Source organism: Cavenderia fasciculata, assembly GCF_000203815.1.
Source record: "Cavenderia fasciculata unplaced genomic scaffold Scf_Dfasci-G-b-126g04.f1-5, whole genome shotgun sequence".
Classification (NCBI taxonomy): Eukaryota; Evosea; class Eumycetozoa; order Acytosteliales; family Cavenderiaceae; genus Cavenderia; species Cavenderia fasciculata.
Window position 1 is genome coordinate 43,319 of NW_004457715.1, and position 19,057 is coordinate 62,375.

The window sequence follows — 19,057 nt, forward strand, 5'->3', positions numbered from 1 at the left end:
AGATAAATCATAAATAAATAAAATGTAAACAAAAAAAATATTTTTTAATTTATTCTTAGGATTTCCATAATTGTAAATTTGAATCTAAAGAAATGGTAGCTAAAATATTACGATTTGGATGAATGGTTAATCCAACTACTTCCTTTTTATGTCTAAGATCGTAGCGATAAAGAAGATTTGAAGTTTCCAATTCAAAACAATTCATATGATTGTCATCGGAAACTGCATAGAGATATTTTTTGTTTGGTGAAAGACAACAACAGACAAAGTTGAATTTATCATTGTCTAGTGTAAATTGTTTAACTATAAATTGTTTTCTAATGGACATTATTACAATGGATGGCGATTGATTACATATTAAAACCAAGTCTTGAGCAGCATCGATATAGAAAACATTTTTAATTGGAATGTCACGAATCTTGGTTTGTGCTACTGGTGCCAATGTTTGTAAACATTCTCCAGTCTTTATATCCCATACCTTTACAGTTGCATCACTCGAACATGATACCATCTTTTCTTCATTTGAATTGATTTGAAATTCATTTATACTTGCTAAATGTCCTCTATATATTTTTAATACTTTACCACTTTTTAATCCAAACATTCTATAGAATAAATAAAATAAGAAATAAGAAATTAATATTTATCTTTTTTTTTCTTTTCTTTTCTTTTACTTACTTAATGGTTGAATCTATTGAACTAGTTAAGAGTTGAGTAGAATTATTTATAAAATGTAAACAAGTAACGGCTTGAGAATGAGCAGGTTCAAAACGACGAAGACATTTACCAGATTTGATTTGCCATACTTTGGCATGACCATCGGTTGATCCAGATGCCATATATTCTGCATCTTTGGAGAAACACATACTAATGATACCGGTATTATGCATCATAAACTCATCATTTGATTGATAGTCTAGATTGGCAAGTGCACCAGTATTATAATTCCATACTTCAATAAAACCATCGATACTTGACGTAACTAAGTACTGAGAGTCTGGTGTAAACTTTGCACAATCGGGTCTATTCTTGTCTCCAAATACAATTGATCTGTCCAATTGAGTGATTGGTTCTTCTTGTTCAGCTCCTGATACAGTCTTGGTTTGACCTTTGAACAAATCAAAATCATCACCTGGTTGTACTATACCTTGGTATTGTTGCCATTTTAATGCTTGTCCCAAGAGTGCTAGTAGTCGTGATGGTTCAATTTGTTGAATGGCTGCTGTTGATCCACCGTTACCACCATCTTTGATGAGTGAATCTGCAATTTCTTTTCTTCTTTGTTCAATGGTACCACTATAAAACTCTCCACTATTGATTACTTGTCTTTGTAGACAATGCTCTAGTTGTAGATATCGTTCGACTTGGTTGAGTTTACAATAGTTCATCACTTCACTCTTTCGAAGTAGTTGTTTTGAAAGTTCAAATTCTTTCTTTTCAATTAATTCTATTATTATCTAAAATTGAGAGAGAGAGAGAGAAAGAAATGTTAGGATAGATGAGAAAGAAAGTTTCTATTGTTTTTTCTCGTACATGTTCAAATAGATCAATCAATTTATCGTATGATATTTTTAGATTTGATAGTTCGAGTAATACCTTGTCCCAACGTCCGACAATGATATCATTCTTTAGTTCATCGATACTGTCGACTGTGTTTAGTGATATACCAGTCTCTTCTTGCATCGACAATAATGTACTCGTCAATGAATTCTCTTTGCAGAATTGTAATATTAATTTGATTACACTAAAAAGAGTGGAGAGAGTGTTTAGTAATGATGATAATGTATCTATCTTGCAAGTATCATATCATGTGTCTTACTCATTTGATTGAATATCTAGTGATTTGCTCATTGTATTGAAATGTATTTAACTATTGAAATGGTCTCTGTTTCGTGAAATCATTAACATTAATTTAGTGTTTTTTAAAAAAACAAATCATCTTTTTTAATTTAAAAAGGTTTTTAATTCTAATATGGATCATTCGGGATAGGTATAGAATAAGGTATGAATAAGGATTGGGTAATAAAAAATGGAAGAAATGCTAGGAATAGTATTCACAAAAAAAAAAAAAAAAAAAGAAGAAATCATCCACAAACAATATTATTGAAATAAAAGAAGAAATGATTTTTTTGTTTAATAATAATAATAATATTTTTTTATAATTATATAAATTTTTTTCTTGGAGTTTGATGATAAGAAGCACTCATACCAGTCAGCAGTTCACTGTGTATTCTTTCTGATACATTTTATTTGTTCTTTTTTTTGCCATTTATTATTCACATATTTCATATTTATCTATTCATCAGTTATCCATAAGAGAAATCATCTTCACCATCGTCGCCATCTTGTCAATATTCATTCACTCAATCTCTTGTTCATTTCACCGTGAACCTTTTTATTCTTTGTAGTTTATATTCCCTTATCTTATTTGCAACTTACTTACTATAATATTATATCAAACAAATATTCAAGAAATGGATATTTCAAGTCACAACGCAGACTAAAACCAGGAGCAATCTTTGATTTTGATTCCAACACCAAATCTTTACCCAAAGGAGAGTCTCTTGTAAAGTGGCCATGTGATTTGTTCAAGGAATACTCGCCTATCTACGGTAGTGAACTATTTGTTAGTTTAAACAGTTTCAAAAGGGACCCCACCCCTTCTCCCCTACAAGGTAACCAGTCACAATCACTATTGCACTATCTTTCATACCATTTCTTCTCTACTGTCATCCTTCACCAATTTTTTTCATTTGTAATTCTCTCCCTTTTGAAACCTTACATTTCTTCATTGCCAATGTTGCAATCACTATCATTGCTCCTCTTTTTACACCATTTCTTTTGATTATCTTTTTGTTTTCATTACCAATCAATGCAACACCCATCTCTTTCCTTTTAACCACTTGCCTCATTGTCTACTTTCAACCATTGTCGTACCAACCTAACACTAAACATTTGTTCATTTTGTTTTGCTTGTTCATCTTTACATATCATAGACCATTGACCTCTTTCATATATTTATAATCCTTTTTATACAAATCAAATACTGATCCATTCGCCAAGCTACACTACCACTCTTTATCACTCTACATCCTTTTATTTTTAAGACCCATCTCTTTTTCCTCTTAGTCACTACTTTTGTCAAACATACCTAATTGCTACATCAACCGATCACTATCATTCAAATCTAGTCATTTTGTTTTGCTTTGTTTGTTCTCATATTACAGGCCCTTCACTTGCCTCATTGTTGTTGGTCAATCCATCTCCAATCAATCTTCATGTATTGTTTATCAAATAGCATAGTTGCAAGTACTTCTTTACCATTTAACTTTCTATATTACTCCTCTTTTTAAACCATTTCCTGTTGATTTCTTTTGTTCATCACCACCTATCTTTCCCTTTTAACCATATGCCTATTGTATGGCAAGTCTATTTCATACTATTCCTAATTGCGCCAACCAAGCAACATCTCGCAACATTTATCATTTGTTTTGTTTGTTTAACTTTGCATATCATTGACCTCTTGTGTTCATTCATATATTTATAATCCTTTGATCCAAACCAAATACCATTGTTTGTGTCAAAATTTCCTAATTTATATATCAACTAATCTTCTTTTCTCTAGACCCTATGATTATCGAGTTTGCACCTGGTATTCCAAGACCCCCAATTAAATTTCGATATATGACCACGAAACAGTTAAGGTAAATATTTATTATTATTATTATTATTATTATTATTTATAATATCATTTGTGAAGTAGCACAACTTATATTTACAAATTTTTATTTCAACCAGGACCAGATAGATTAGATGGAATTCTCTTAGAGGATAAAAGAATCGTAAAGAGAGAGGAGACCATAAAAAATGTGATGAAAGTGGTTCAAGACAACAAAATCACTCTTATCCGGGCACCTCCATTTACAGGTAAAACATCATTGGGTCAGCTATTGGAAGCCCAACTCGAAACAGTGCGTCCAAATGCATATGTCAGACGAGTAACTTGGACCTCTGTATGTGCCAGTTTTGAAGACTTGTGGAAACTTTTTACTGGCCAATCTTTTGTAGACTGGATTAAAATCTCCCTACACGCTGAAGTCTATCTAATTATGAACGAGTGTCAAACAATATACGCAAAAGATAGTGAATGGGGAAATAGAGTTTGGCCAACGATCAAGGCATCTGAATCTCCACATCTACACGTTGTGGTGTTGGCTTCATATGGTGAGAAAACCGTCAACACGATTACCAGTACACCAACCGATCTGACAAGCTCCCATCATTCTTTATTGGATATCAAGACTCTAAACTTTACAAAGGAAGAGTATGGACAATTGGTAGCAAACCTGACTATCGGATATTTTCCAAAGGTAGTTGAAGACTGGATATATGTCAACACAGGTGGACACATTGGATTGCTCAAAAGAACATTGGGTCTCATCGAAGGAAAGTTTGGCGAGAAAATGATTCTCAACTCGACTGGAAAATACCCTCCTACTGATCCTCATCTTGACCAGCTCATGATGGAGTATCTTCTCTCTCAAGATTATGCAATTGATATTAGTCAATCAAGAGCTGCACCAAATCTAAAGTTGCCAGAAACTCAAAGATATGTCCTAGACTGTGTTGCTTATGGATCTTATCCATATGATCCATCAATTCAAGATGAACCACTCTCTCATCTTTTGAAACATGGTTTTCTCACGTTGGATAACAACAAACAACTCGTATTCCCCTCCCCACTCTACCGTCGTTGCTACTTTACCGCAAGATTCAAATCCCCTTCTCCCCAACAGTTTCAGCCTCGCGAAGATGATATGGATGGATTCCTTATCGACTGCATCAAACGCTTTCGACCACACCAACTCGCCAACCAATTCTCTGTCCACACTCGTTGCGGAAGCAGTACATCTCAACCACTTGAAGTTGTATGGCAGATGGAGTTTTATCATGCAGCAACTTGCGCAATGCAACCAATCTATGTTGCCCCAAGTGTCGGAAGAGCATTTGACTCAAAGGGATTTTTAGATTTCTACATTGACAGCAAATACAAATGGGCAATAGAAATGATTAGCGAGGGAAGAAATATCTCTGGTCATGTCAACTGGTTCAAGCCTACAGGTATCTATGGAAACTTGCTTCAAATGATCAAGAAATGGGTTGTGCTCGATTTCAAGAGTTCTAAATCCCATCCAATGGTAAAATGGGACAACCTGTGGGAGGTTATGTATTCTGCTGACTTTAAAAGCTATACCATCCACCGCAAGGACCAAAGTTTGCTCACAATAACTATTGAAAATGGTCAATAATTTCAATTATTATACCCTTTGTAGTTGTTCCAACGATACTTTTTACTTCAAAATAAAATAATGTCCACCAACACTTTTATTAATTATTATTCGTTCATATATTTCTAATCCTTTGATCCAAATCAAATACTATTGACTCGTGCATTCATCCAAAACCCACTCCTTACTTTTTGCTCTTTTAAACAATTCCTTTAACTACACCGACGAACCAAACCACTACCTTTGATTCATTGTTCACTGTCTATTTCAACATCAAAAGAGTACACACTGATGGATTCTATTCAGTTAATGCTAATATCATATCGACCCATCTTCTTGATTTGTCATTTATTTGAATTGCAAAAAAAAAACAATCCAACTAATAAATAACATAACTATCCAATTAAATTAATAACATATTAATATAATTTCAAAAATGAATTTAAATTTAAATTCAATATTCATTCCGAATGTAATATAGAACTTAAGTTATTGCATTCAACCTTCTAATAGTTCGTTGTTTTCCACCCAGTACGATGTTTAAACATTTCCTCTGCATATGCAAACTGCAATTTCACACCACCATATTTATTTCTTCTTCACTATAAATCGGATCGATTGTTGTTACTGAGCTCAGTAACAATGGGGTGAATGCATTTTCTTAAAATTGGTAGTGGCTACTGAGATTAATGGCAACAACCATGAATCGTTGAATATTTTGTAAACATTACATAGAGGCAGCAGTAGTATAACTTTAAAGTAATTATCATCGCTGTTCACTTTTTCAATTTAATGCCCAACTACTGCTGCTATGTACTGTTGATTTGATGTAATCATTTTCTTAAAATTGGAAGTGGTTACTGAGATTAATGCCAACAACCATGAATCGTTGAATATTTTGTAAACAGTACATAGCAGCAGCAGTAGTATAACTTTAAAGTATAAATCATTATTGTAACTTGGCTCGGCTAATTTGCATTGATTGAAAATAATCACATGGTATTTAAGGAATGACCCTCATTCCTTCATTCAACAACTTTTAATTTAAATTCATTCTCTTTGTGTTTACTTCTCATCATCTAAAATAAATAATTAATTCCAATTAACAAACAAATTCAAATCGTAGGTACATCGAAATGAAATAAAGATATTTTATTTTTAAATAATAATCTGGATCAATTTCATCTATTAAATCTTTTAATTGTTTCATAAAATCATCTGTTGGGTCTTGGCCCAAATGAATCATAATATTCTACTGATTTATCTTTATCTGCATCAATGTATACTGGCAACCCAATGACTTCCTGGTTTGTTGTGTGGATCCATATTCATAATAAATTACATCTTTTCTTGGTTCCATAAATTTAATTGATCAATTGCTATTACTCTTTCAAATCCCTTTCTATGATATGTTTCATTATTCTTTCAATCTCGCTATCATAAAGACCTTTATTTGATCTTCCGCTACCAATCTTTGTTTCTTTTTAAATCTTGAGAAAATGATACAATTAAATCAATGACACTAATTCTTTGATTCTTTACCATGTCTTTTAATTCATTTCCTAAATTTGTAGATAGTTTAGTAGAGGACATTGTTGAATTTAAATACTCTTTTACCAAATCATTTGTAGCTGTTAGATTGTTCTATTAAACTATTTGGTAAAATTTGATCAACTATTATTTGTTGTTGTTCTGTTTGTATATTGGGTGGTTCTTCCTGTTTTACTTGATTGGCTTTCATTAAGCTATCCAATTCCAAAAGATTCTTTTCTTTAATTTGATTTTGCATTTCAATCATTGATTGTAATTGTTCATCTATTTGTCTTGTATTTATCTCTTGTTTTACTTGAATATCATCTTTTGTTAGATCAATAATCTTTTTCTTTGTTTCTTTATCCAATTCTTGTTGATTCTTTAGTAAAGATTCTCTAAAGTTGGTGCCCTGTATTGATTTAATCATTTCTACTTGATTTGGATTTGACCAAGCCAATACAGGACTTTCTTTAGAGAGTTGCTGTTTTTGCTGTTGTTGATGCTGTTGTTTCTCATCCTCTAATGCTTCTCTAATCAACTTTCTAATCAACTTTTTATCATTCTTTTTTGATCTAATGTAAACTCTATCTACTCCATGCTGTATGTATCGTCTTCCTCTCTTATCTTTTTTTCCTCTTAATGGTCTCTGTTTTTGCTTCTTACCTCCAATCATCATCTTGTATTATTATACAATATAATTATATTTAAAACTTCATAATCATTTTATTCTTTATAATATCTGATTCTTTAATACTATTTATAGGTTGTTGTTTTATCTCTTTCTCTACAACTTCATCGTTTACAATTGATCCATTCTCTTTATTATATATATATAGAGTAATTTATTATATTACTATTTTTACACTACTTTTATAATACTTTTTACACTACTAGTAAATTTTAATAATTTTATAATAATGTTTTACTAATTATAGATAAAAGTATGTTGATTACACATATTCTATATAAATTCACACAATAGAATCAGTGGTACTAATTCTAAATTTAAATATAATATTATTTATTATCCACAGGACAAGTTTGACAGAGTTGCATTGTTACAAGCGACAATACCAAAATCATTTTATACAGTTGGAAGAGGATTAAATACTTTTGAATTGATAGAAGATGATCAATCAACTATTATTTCTATTCCTGTTGGTAATTATTCAAGAAAATCATTACAAGACACATTGGAAAAGCAATTGAATGCATTGTCACCAAACAATGTGAAATATGCAATCAGTTGGCCAACATCACAACAACCAATACTGGTAAATATATATTTACATGTGCATCAACAAGAGATATCTTTTCTTTTACTAATCAATTATATCGTCATTTAGGTTTTAACAAAGATTCAACAAATAAATTTAATAATAATATTTTGGAATCAACCAATGTAATCAACTTACAATCTGATAATGTTTTATTTATTCATTCAGATTTATGTAGTAATGGAGATGATGATATATTACAAGAGGTTTACTCTGCAGCTGGTAATGCAGATTTTTCAAATATTCATTGGCAAAACTATGATGTCGAATCATATAGTAAACAATTGGTATCAAACACAAAGACAAGCTTTACCATTTATTTGACAGATCAAGATGGAAATGAAGTAAATTTAAATGGTGTAAATATCAATCTGACATTGATTTTATTCAAACTTAATGACATCTCACAATTGGTAAGAGAATATATAAATTATTTATTGGTTAAAGAAAAAGAATCATTAACAGTTGTTGATGAAATTTAATTTTAGACCTATAGAATATATAGAATTAAAAAAATGGAACAAGCAATTTCAAATCAATTTGATTATCGACAAATGGTTGGATCAGGACCACAATATGAATACACTCGAGTATATCCTCAAGCTGGAGCAACTCAAACAACAGTTTATCAAGGAGGAAATGACACTATATTTGAAATACCACCAACCAAAGCATTTAATCTAAGTAGGTCATGGTTTCAATTTACATTTACATTGCCAGCAACCAATGCAAAGTTTGGATTTGTATTTACTGATTTTATTCCATTCTTTAGACAGATACATTATTATGGATCATACAAACTCTCATTTACATTCTAAAATGGTGACCAATATCAACAAAAAATTAAAAGATACACTCAACACATACAACTCTGCAGTGAATACAGGAAATCAAACATATATTCCTTGCTATTCATGCAATACTTTGGTAAATATGAATCCAAGATATGATGGCACTTCATGTGATAGAGCTTTTACTGAACCAGACTATTTGTCTTCAGGCAATGCAAACAATACAGCAGTTAATTTAAATGTAACTATTCCATTCAACGAATTATACGAATCCATTTTATCATTGGACAAGGATATTATGTTGAATGAAACATTATTGGTTAGATTTGTTTGGTCAGAATTACCAAATATTGGTTTTGGTGCAGATGCCTCTCTTACTCCTCAAACAAATCCAGTTGCTTTAACAGCTCCTGCTGGACCCAATGTACAAGGTATGGAAATACATTTAGCAGTTGAAAAGAGATATGATATTATCAAAATTTACAACAAAAGATTGCAAGTCCAGAAGGTTTCTCTTTACTTATTCCTTATTGTTGTACTGTAACAGCATCACTTACAGGTACAAATCAGCCGGTATCATTAAGATTAAATAGACTAAATGGTATTACTTTGGAAAGAATTTATCATAGTTTATTTGTTACTGCCTCAGTTGCAAACTCTGCCATCTACAACAACAATGTGGCTTCAACAAATTTGGAACATTTCTATACCAATATTAATAATACTAGGAGAATGCAGTATGATTATTACACAGGTTTAAATGATGATTATAAAGCATTGCGAGACAAATTGATAGATTCAACCATTCAAACACCAAATATCCACAACTATAATTGGTGTTGGTTGGATAGATTTGATGATGGATCATTTGGTATTCTAGATGAAAATATTGTTTCTGGTATTGATTTAAATCTAGGAGAGGTTAAATGGGATTTTATTGCATTTTTAAGTGTAGCAACCAATCTTACCCATCAATCAACAGTGGTATGTAAAAGAAGATTAGTTATTACTTCAAATGGATTGACATTAATGTAAATATTATTTATTTATTATTAAATAATATAGGAAAATGAAATTCAACAAACAGACAATTATTAAAACAATCCAATTGGTGGTATCATTCCTGGTGATCATGGAAGGTTGATGGTTCAAATTAATTTGGATTTTGTTCCAAATCTTATTACATTAAAAATGGTTGGTGTAAATGGAAATTTGGCTCAAGGATCGGAGTACATGATTAGAACTTCATTGATAAGTGACAACAACCTTTATTCTTTTCTGAGTGTATCTACAACCATTGTAAGTTACATTTTACAAACAAAAGTGGAACAAATATTCAAGGAGCTTATTATTTTGAATGTGTGGATCAAAACAACCATTATTTGAGAAATGAATTGGAATTTTACAGCAGTATTTCAATTTTACCCAATTTTAAATCAACCATTATATATAAAATGATAAAGCTAACAAAAATCAATAATGTCATTGTGGAACCAATCAAATTACCACAACCACCAAAAAATGTAAAAGGATCAGAATTATTTAATCAATTAAATGCAAATATATTGGTATGTGCTCCAAAGAATAGTGGCAAGACTGTTGTTATTAAAAAGATTATAGATGAATGTACTAATAAACAAACCAATGTTTTAATTTTTTGTGCGACAGTTCACAATGATCATAGTTGGTTGGAAATTCAAAAAGATTTGGATAAAAGAGGAATAACATTTATGGCATTTACAAGTATTTATGATGACAAGGCAAATGTGTTGGAAGCATTTGTTCAAAGTTTACAAGTAAAACCAAATGAAAAGGGTAGATCATTAATATTGACCAATAATACGGTTACAGAGAAATCATCATCAAAAAAAGAAGTAGCGCCAGATTATTTTTGATGATTTATCAAATGAATTAAAAGGCCAAGTATTACCAAACTCATGAAGATTCAAAGACACTTTTCAACCAAGATTATTATTAGTACTCAATCATGGAAAGACACATCATCACACATAAGAAAAGGTAATTTAGATTATGTTTTATTATTTAAAAATATACCAACAGAGACTTTAAAAATAATTTATGGAGAGTTATCACTGACAATTCAATTTAAATTATTTTTAGAGATTTATTCTTTTGCAACCAAAGAGAAATATCATTTTCTTTATACAAGCAGAAATGGTGATTATAGAAAGGATTTTAATTTACAACTTGAAATTAAAATATAGATTTATAAATATAAAGATAAAAATGAAGGGAGAATGCTAGATTCAGATTGTAAATCAATGATATTTCATCTAATTATCAACATACTTAATCCTGGTGCCAAATATAGAAAGTATGCTGGATAAAATACTAACGACTAAACTATTGTCGGTTAGTCGTCTCGAACAACAAACTAAAAGACCAATGAAATCAATAAACATTAATTCATCTTTTTATTACTATAATTAATAATCATTTACAATCTAATCTAAAGTCATCATTACTATCAATATATATTCATATATCTATATATTATTATTATTATTATATACCTCTCAAACAAAAGAAACCTGTAAATGTTGAACGTATCCAAAGATCCGCTGAAGAAGTGTATTATATGTTGTCTGTACCATCACACGCAATGAAAAGCACCTTGATTGCTAGCTTTGATGGTAAGCAACTCAATTCATCTGGTCAACATGTCATGGTCTCTTTCCGGTTCATTGACCCTTGTCTACCAAACACTGTCTTTTTTTGCAGCACCCACATTGCCTCGTCCAAACGAACCATTTTATCATCCTTTAATGCAAGCGACATTCAATCGTCTTGTATGTTTGGAAAGACCCCTGCCGATCCAGGTGTCGCTGTTGTACAATTTAAAAATCAAGGGGCTTACGATGATGCTGTACAAAATACAATCTTTTATCCACTGTCTGTAACTACTATATAACTATCAACAATAAAAAATCAATAAAAAAAAAAAAAAAAAAATTTTGACTAAAAATGAAATGGGGCTCCACCGGGAATCGAACCCAGACCACTACCACCCAAAGGTAGTATTGTACCATTCAACTATGGAGCCTACACTTTGTTGTAGTATAATTATGAAATTGGGAATTTGAACCAAATTTTACTTTCTTCTTGAGATAATCTTTATTTCTTGCTGGTCAATTAAAATGTATAATTAATAAAACTTTGTAACTTCTGAGTACTACTCTTCCCGATAGGAGAGAACAGGAAAAAAATTACTTTAAAAAAAACACAAATTTTTAGATGTCTCCAACAATGTCTCATCTCGTTGTTGGATACATGAGATCTTTATTTCAATTACAATATTTAATTAATAAAACTTTGTAACTTTTGAGTACTAAATTTTTGGATAAAAATAGAGAATTACACTATTGAACTTAACTCAATCATCAACTATCTTCAACTATTTTATCAATATTTCTTTTCACTGAAAGCCACAACTTGTCCAGTGTGCCCATGTTCAATTCTTTATATCATTATCATTTTCAATTTCAATTTTTAGCCCTATAGTTTAGGATCCTAATTTCCCTAAAATCATTTTTTCTACCCAATTTATCGTTCTGATTCTGTTATACCAAAGCACATTAAATCTTTCTGTAATAGAATGAATATTTTCATTTTTATTTTTAACTAATGGTTTTTTCTTATCTGTTCTTTGGTAACTAATATAAATTTATATTAAGCATTATAATCAAAAGGCTCTACCTGTTAATCAGCCTATTTTTTTTCATTTTTTTTTCTTTTCATACTTGTCACAAAATCCTCGGTTCACTTCTTTTAATGTGCATAGAAATCAGCTATTTATTAAAGTGTTTTCTATCATTCCACTTATCCAGTCATTTCCGTACAGACAGATTTTAACAACACTACTATTTGTCATGAATTTTCAATTTGGTTTATCAGAATTATAATTTAGTTTGGTGTTAACTTGTTGATTGCAAAGGTATATTTAAATAGATATAAAAATCAAGTATTGACAGTGATAAATGTACTAAACTTATTCAAACCAATAAACACAGTGATAGAGGAACAACTAATTCAACAAAAAGAAAATTAGTCTACAAATATAACAATTTTTTTGTAAAGCACGTATTAAAAAGTAAAGTGACAAATTGACTTCAACATCAAGTATTTCGTTAATGCTCGATAGTTGCTTCTTTATCCTGGATATGTGTTTTTCTGATATCCATAAATAGGAGCAACTATTGGGCATTGATGAAATTTATCAGAGAATCTCTTTCTCTTTATGCATCCACTATAAAATACCTATTAATAATAAATCTTGGATTGTCAAGAGATTCACAACAACAACAGCAACAATACCAACAACAATACATGTGGTTCATGAACATTTTTTTGATCATACCACATCAATGTATCAACCATCAAAAATAATCACCACCACACTAACATTTTGATTGGTGGTGTGGTTCACTTCATTTCCTGTTCAAATTATTATATTTATTTAATTACCACAAATAATTTGGTGATTTGACTATAGTTCAATGTCACTCATTACTCATTGTATTCATTCATAAAAAAAAAACAATAATATTAATATTAATTAATAATTAAATCAATGGATAATTATACAATAGACTATTACATTGAATCATTAAATTCAAACAATAATGAAATATTACATTTAGAATTTAGAGAAGGATTAATACAACAATTAGTCACCTTTAAGGGCTTACAATCACGCCTAGTAAAGCAAAAGGATGATTTTGACCAATCTTTAAACTTGATCAAAGATTACCAAAGAAACCAAGAGGAATTTTACCAAGAACGTCGACAACTCTTTCTCGATCGCCACCAACTCTGTCAAGACAACCAAAACTTAAAGAGAATGGTTGATCAATTTACACTTGAAAAACAATCAATGATGGATCAAGTGGCAGAGTTAAAAGAGGAAAGGAGCAAATTAACAAAATCGGTTCAAAGCAAAGATAACGAATTGGTCTCTCAAATACTAGTAAAGTTTAATCAAAAGTTACACAATGATAAAGAAAACATTCGAGTAACATCTCAATTGATTGAAATGCAACACAAACTAGAACAACAACAACAACAGTCAGATCAACGAGCCAATTTACAAGATCAACAACAAAAAGAATCATTTTCAAAATTGGTACAATCACTGGAATCAAAGAGAAATCAATTAGAAGAAATGGTAGAGGAAATCAACAAAACCAAAGTACATTTGGAAATTGATTTAAAAATCAACCAACAAAAGTATAATGATTTAAAACAACAATTTTCAAAATTTCAAAATATTGGTCAACTCTTGTTCAAGTTTATTAAAACACCAGCTGGACGCACCTCTTTTTATGGTTATTGTCAATCAACCGTACCACAAAGAGATATGAAACAGTATACTCCATTTTTAGATCAAAATGATCAACTTTATAAAAAATCAGACATTAAAATTGGTAGTATTGTACTTGTTCATGATCTAATTGCGCATGGATCAGGTATTGTTAGATTTATTGGAAAGGTATCATTTGAAAAAGGTATATGGGTTGGAGTTGAATTGGATACAGCTGCTGGTAAAAATGATGGTGCAGTCCAAGGTAAAAGATATTTTACTTGTACTAAAAAACATGGTGTCTTTGCGAAATATGATAAAGTCTCTTTATTATCTGAACCATCAAACTTTTCAAAAGTTTCATCTTCTCTTCAAATTTGTTATTAAAATATTAAATTGAAATAGAAATAAATAAATAAATAATTTTCATTTTACTTTTTATTTATAATTATTTTAATAATATATAATTGAGAATTATTTATTTATTTATTAATTAGATCACAATGTAGGAGCATACAAGAATGATTTGATCAAATCAAAATTTTTCAAAGTATGATGATCTGCACAATTTTGGTGTTCACTATCGTATATTGAGAGTATACAAGGAAATGAAACCATTTTGTTGAAATAGAGATTTATTATGTGGTTGATGGGATAGTTTGTTGTAAAAAACCACCAACAACAACAACACTAAGCACTAGGCTAGATTTGGAATTAAAATGGTGCATTTTGCAATGGTGGTTTTGATCATCAAATCATTTTGGTTCTGGAGAGTGGGGGTATTCCAAATGGGATGGTTTGATCAATCAATTAAATTTTTATGAATAATTTTTGGTATTATATTCAACATGAAACAGGACTCTACTAGTGTCATTATTAATTTTGTTTAAATAATAAGTAACAATAATATTATTATTAATTTTTTCAAAATGCAACAAGAAGATAATGAAAATCCAATAGATTATTTTTTAAATTCTCATTATCTAAGATCAAGTGTATACATTCATGTTGGATTTAGAAGAGATATTATAGTTCAATTGCAAAATTTTAAACAACTACAAGCCAGAATTAAAACAGTGACACAAGAGTCTGAAAGATACAAAGAGACATCAAAATATTTTAGTGAAGAAATGAAAAAGTATCAAGAGATGGTTCAGGAATTAAACCAAGATAGAGAGTCAATGATGGAAATGATGGATAGAGTCAAACAAGAGAGGGCACGTTTCATGACAGAAAATTCCAAGAACCAACAAATGTCAATTGAAATGTCACAACAACTAGAGATGGAAAGAAACAAGATCCAATCGCTATCATCAAAATTGGACAATGACAATAAAAAGTGGGAGGATCGTATCAACCATTTCTCGGCTGAAAAGAAAAAGTTGGAATCAATGACTGAATCATTAGAGAATGATCGTAAGAGATGGAAAGATATAGCCGATGAAATTGACCAAAACAACTCCAAGCTGTCATCTGATTTAAAAAACAACAAGGAAAAGTATAAGAAATTGGAAGAAAGATTTGCAGTCTATGAAAAACTCACCAAACAAATGTTCAAGTTTATCAAATCAGATACTGGTAGAGACATATTCTATGCCTATTGCAAGAGAAACAAGGTCTATGTTCCAGAGGATATCGATCAATATGATGATATGTTGGATATCCTAGAGGTTGATGACTGTGTAGACTATGTCATTGAAAAACAATCTCCAGCCATTCAAGACAAACATAGACCTTCCACCAATCTACTTGAAGAATCATTTAGTGAATTGGTTCAATTACCAAGTCCATTTAGTAGAAACAAGATTTTGGATTTTAATCATGATGAAGAAGATGAAGAATATGAATATGAAGATGAAGATAAAAAGTCTGATGATTCTGACCATTCAGATGATTGGGTTCCTGAACCAATTAAAAAAGCTACACCAACCAAATCAGTTGAATTTCCAAAACGACCACAACCAATTCTAGTAGGTAGTCGTGTTTCAATTTCAGATAGTCCACATCTTGGTAAAGGAACAGTTAGATTCTATGGGTTTAAAAGAGATCTAGACCATTTAAAGACACCAATCGTTGGAATTGAATTGTTTGATAAAAAAGGTATAAATGATGGTACTGAAAATGGACATTATTACTTTTCATGTCCTCCAAACCATGGTATCTTTGTTGACCCATCAAATGTAATCATTGAATCTCTACCAAAATGGTCCACCCCAACAAAAAGAATAGTTAACAACAATTTCATCAACAACAATACAAAATCCTCATCTACTTCAATTGGTAAATTAAAGGAAAACAACAAGGATAATTTAAATATTCAATTCTCTTCAATGACTTTATCAATCACTGAAAAAAAATGAATCTCTCAATCAACCATTAAATAATATTATTAACAAAAAATGTGTTGTTTTATTTGAAATAGAAATAAAATTTATAGATTTTGGTTGATTCAATATTGATTATTATTCAACTCTGTGATAATAATAATTATTATTTAATTCTATTAAAATAATATGTTAAATCGGTATTTTTAAATTGTGGAATATTATGTTGTAATTTTGAGAGGAAGGATTCATTCAGATGCACCAAACACATTTTTGGAATGACAGCTGTCCGATGAGATTGTCAAGTACACGTTCAATCTTTTGATGAGGGAACCACTTTACACCACCAAGTTGTGGTGGTTTGCTCGAAACAATTCGTTTGGGATCTTTAATCGATGCTATATAATCGAATAGTTGAAAATTACCAGCAATGATTGCACCTCCCAGAGCATAGAGATCGCAACATCGTTTGGTTTCCACCAAATATTTAATCATAAAGTTATCAGTTGGTGAGCCAATGTAACAAAGCGTCTCTATACCATCCATTGTCTCTTGATACTTTGTTGGGTGATTTCTACCGCGGTGGATAAGCACCTTTGCACCGATTTCCATGTTTGAGGCATTCTTCAGCTCCCAGTCACCAAGTTGTTTGAGGTACTCTGGTTTGTGTTTGGCAAAATACAGCAGCGCCGCGGGGTCTATGACACTGGCATTTGTCACCAATATATCCTCGATCATCTCGTCGGTAATGATTCCTCTTTCGACAAAGTAGGCAAATACATCCTCGTGGAATAAATCCACCGACAATGGTGAAAACTGTCGCAACGAGTACGGGTCGATTTCTTCAAATACCTTGACTTGTTCAAGAGTTGCTGGAGAGGAAACAAAAATAGAGACGTAGAGGTGGGAATCGCGCAGATTCAGGCTAGCCAGTTTACACAAGCCAACCAAGTATTAAAGTACTGGTTTACTAGTCACACCAAGCTCGATGATTGCTCGAATAGCAACCGAGTGTATTCTTTGCTTCAAATTGAGTTTTGCATTATTGTTATCTTGTGCCAATATCTCCAATGCCAGAAGCATATTATATAATGGTTGGTATTGTGATGGGATGATGCAGAGGTTGTTATTGTTTTGTGTCATGATTAAATTTGTTATTTTGTTGTGTAATATTTGTGCTTGTTCTGATGACCGATTGAAAATGTATGGAAGAATCGATCCAATCTTTTCAAAAATAGAATCACATCCTTTTGATTTGGCCGTCATTCCATTTGGCATGCACGGTACTGGACGTTGGAAAGGATTTAAAAAGTATACAACCGACCATACAAATTCAATCTTGTCCATACTGCTGTCAGCAGCAAAGTATGTTGATTTATGAGATAGGTATTCTTTGATGAGGTCTACATCCAAAGAACAAAGAATAGATATCCCATCGATACACTTTGCATCGACGGCAAGGGGGTCAGTGGCGACTCGACTGAGAAAGTATTCGATTACTTGTAGGCTTTGTGATCGACACATTGCCCCAGGCTTCCGATTCCACTCGGTAGCAATGTTACATGATTCAATGTTTTCGTCCAGGTACTTGACCAATTCCAATGATCCCGACTCCATTGCATTTACAATGGCATCACGTAAAAGGTATATTTTTCCACCATCGAGGGCTTCCGTCGTTTGTGCTGTTTCCTTGATGATGCATTTAACCATCTCCAAATCACCACCAAGACATGATGCCACCACGTCAACTAATGAAAATGGTTTGGTACATTGTATACAATGTCTTTTGATCAGTCTTGTAGATAGACGTCTATCATCTTTGGCTAGTAACAGAGACTGTATCGGAAAGTTGGGGTACCCCAACTCATTTAAATGGTCACATCTATCTAGTTTGTAGTGTAATAGATTCGTATAACCATTACCAAGTATCCATTCAATATTTACTATTTGGTTGTATTTGTAAATGACTGGTTGGTGACGAGAACATATTCTTTGGTCTAGAGCTAATTTAAATTTTAAACTAGATATAGATATATCATGTATATTTGATAGTATCTTTGATAATAAATATCTATTACTAAATACTGATTGAATAATAACCTACTTTTGTATGTTATCAAAAAAAAGAGAAAGAGAGAGCGTTAATCACGTTATCTATCTATAGAGGTGATTCATTTATTCATTCATTTATTCATTCATTCATGCTTTCTAAAAGTACTTACATTTGTAACATATATCCTGCTGTCTAATTTTGGTTTAGCTTTAATATCTAATACATCCATCTCTCTTTTATTTGACTATCATTCTTTCTTGACTCATTGCAATAAACAACGATCTCTTTTCACTTCACATTTTACAAAAAATTATTGTGGTTCCGATTATCTAGATCGAATTCTAGCGCTAGCTGCCATGGCGACATACCCCCATAAGAGATCATTCATTTTCGGCATATATGCAATAAACACGTACTTTTTGGTTGATTTACAAATCTGGAGGATCTCTTCATTCTTAAATATTATCCCCT

At 31.2% G+C, this 19,057-nt stretch overlaps 9 protein-coding genes and 1 non-coding gene across 10 annotated transcripts; 6 read left to right on the forward strand and 4 right to left on the reverse strand.

The window, feature by feature from the left end:
* Window positions 1–55: 55 nt before the first annotated feature.
* smu1 (WD40 repeat-containing protein) lies at window positions 56–2,885 on the reverse strand (the record flags this gene model as incomplete). Its single annotated transcript, XM_004357455.1, has 5 exons — window positions 56–605; window positions 679–1,457; window positions 1,534–1,744; window positions 2,444–2,603; window positions 2,783–2,885. 5 exons carry the CDS (start codon window positions 2,883–2,885, stop codon window positions 56–58), a joined length of 1,803 nt encoding a protein of 600 aa, XP_004357512.1.
* Window positions 2,886–3,684: 799 nt separating this feature from the next.
* On the forward strand, window positions 3,685–5,309 carry DFA_02027 (uncharacterized protein; the record flags this gene model as incomplete). Its single annotated transcript, XM_004357456.1, has 2 exons — window positions 3,685–3,704; window positions 3,761–5,309. The coding sequence occupies 2 exons, from the start codon at window positions 3,685–3,687 to the stop codon at window positions 5,307–5,309; spliced, it is 1,569 nt and encodes a 522-aa protein (XP_004357513.1).
* A 1,004-nt stretch (window positions 5,310–6,313) lies between these two features.
* Window positions 6,314–7,497, reverse strand: DFA_02028 (uncharacterized protein; the record flags this gene model as incomplete). The annotated part of the gene is made up of 3 exons (XM_004357457.1): window positions 6,314–6,367; window positions 6,795–6,932; window positions 7,015–7,497. 3 exons carry the CDS (start codon window positions 7,495–7,497, stop codon window positions 6,314–6,316), a joined length of 675 nt encoding a protein of 224 aa, XP_004357514.1.
* A 560-nt stretch (window positions 7,498–8,057) lies between these two features.
* DFA_02029 (uncharacterized protein) lies at window positions 8,058–8,916 on the forward strand (the record flags this gene model as incomplete). Its single annotated transcript, XM_004357458.1, has 3 exons — window positions 8,058–8,095; window positions 8,277–8,457; window positions 8,587–8,916. The coding sequence occupies 3 exons, from the start codon at window positions 8,058–8,060 to the stop codon at window positions 8,914–8,916; spliced, it is 549 nt and encodes a 182-aa protein (XP_004357515.1).
* Window positions 8,917–9,031: 115 nt separating this feature from the next.
* Window positions 9,032–9,987, forward strand: DFA_02030 (uncharacterized protein; the record flags this gene model as incomplete). Its single annotated transcript, XM_004357459.1, has 3 exons — window positions 9,032–9,313; window positions 9,382–9,873; window positions 9,955–9,987. 3 exons carry the CDS (start codon window positions 9,032–9,034, stop codon window positions 9,985–9,987), a joined length of 807 nt encoding a protein of 268 aa, XP_004357516.1.
* Window positions 9,988–10,080: 93 nt separating this feature from the next.
* DFA_02031 (uncharacterized protein) lies at window positions 10,081–12,958 on the forward strand (the record flags this gene model as incomplete). Its single annotated transcript, XM_004357460.1, has 6 exons — window positions 10,081–10,188; window positions 10,353–10,704; window positions 11,011–11,067; window positions 11,131–11,224; window positions 11,632–11,806; window positions 12,818–12,958. 6 exons carry the CDS (start codon window positions 10,081–10,083, stop codon window positions 12,956–12,958), a joined length of 927 nt encoding a protein of 308 aa, XP_004357517.1.
* On the reverse strand, window positions 11,883–11,953 carry DFA_02032. Its single transcript has one exon. It is a non-coding gene; the product is annotated as a tRNA-Pro (tRNA).
* A 522-nt stretch (window positions 12,959–13,480) lies between the features above and the next one.
* On the forward strand, window positions 13,481–14,596 carry DFA_02033 (uncharacterized protein; the record flags this gene model as incomplete). Its single annotated transcript, XM_004357461.1, has 1 exon — window positions 13,481–14,596. One exon carries the CDS (start codon window positions 13,481–13,483, stop codon window positions 14,594–14,596), a length of 1,116 nt encoding a protein of 371 aa, XP_004357518.1.
* A 542-nt stretch (window positions 14,597–15,138) lies between these two features.
* On the forward strand, window positions 15,139–16,569 carry DFA_02034 (uncharacterized protein; the record flags this gene model as incomplete). The annotated part of the gene is made up of 1 exon (XM_004357462.1): window positions 15,139–16,569. The coding sequence occupies one exon, from the start codon at window positions 15,139–15,141 to the stop codon at window positions 16,567–16,569; it is 1,431 nt and encodes a 476-aa protein (XP_004357519.1).
* A 216-nt stretch (window positions 16,570–16,785) lies between these two features.
* Window positions 16,786–18,766, reverse strand: DFA_02035 (uncharacterized protein; the record flags this gene model as incomplete). Its single annotated transcript, XM_004357463.1, has 4 exons — window positions 16,786–17,405; window positions 17,514–18,281; window positions 18,478–18,536; window positions 18,756–18,766. The coding sequence occupies 4 exons, from the start codon at window positions 18,764–18,766 to the stop codon at window positions 16,786–16,788; spliced, it is 1,458 nt and encodes a 485-aa protein (XP_004357520.1).
* Between the last annotated feature and the right edge of the window lie 291 nt (window positions 18,767–19,057).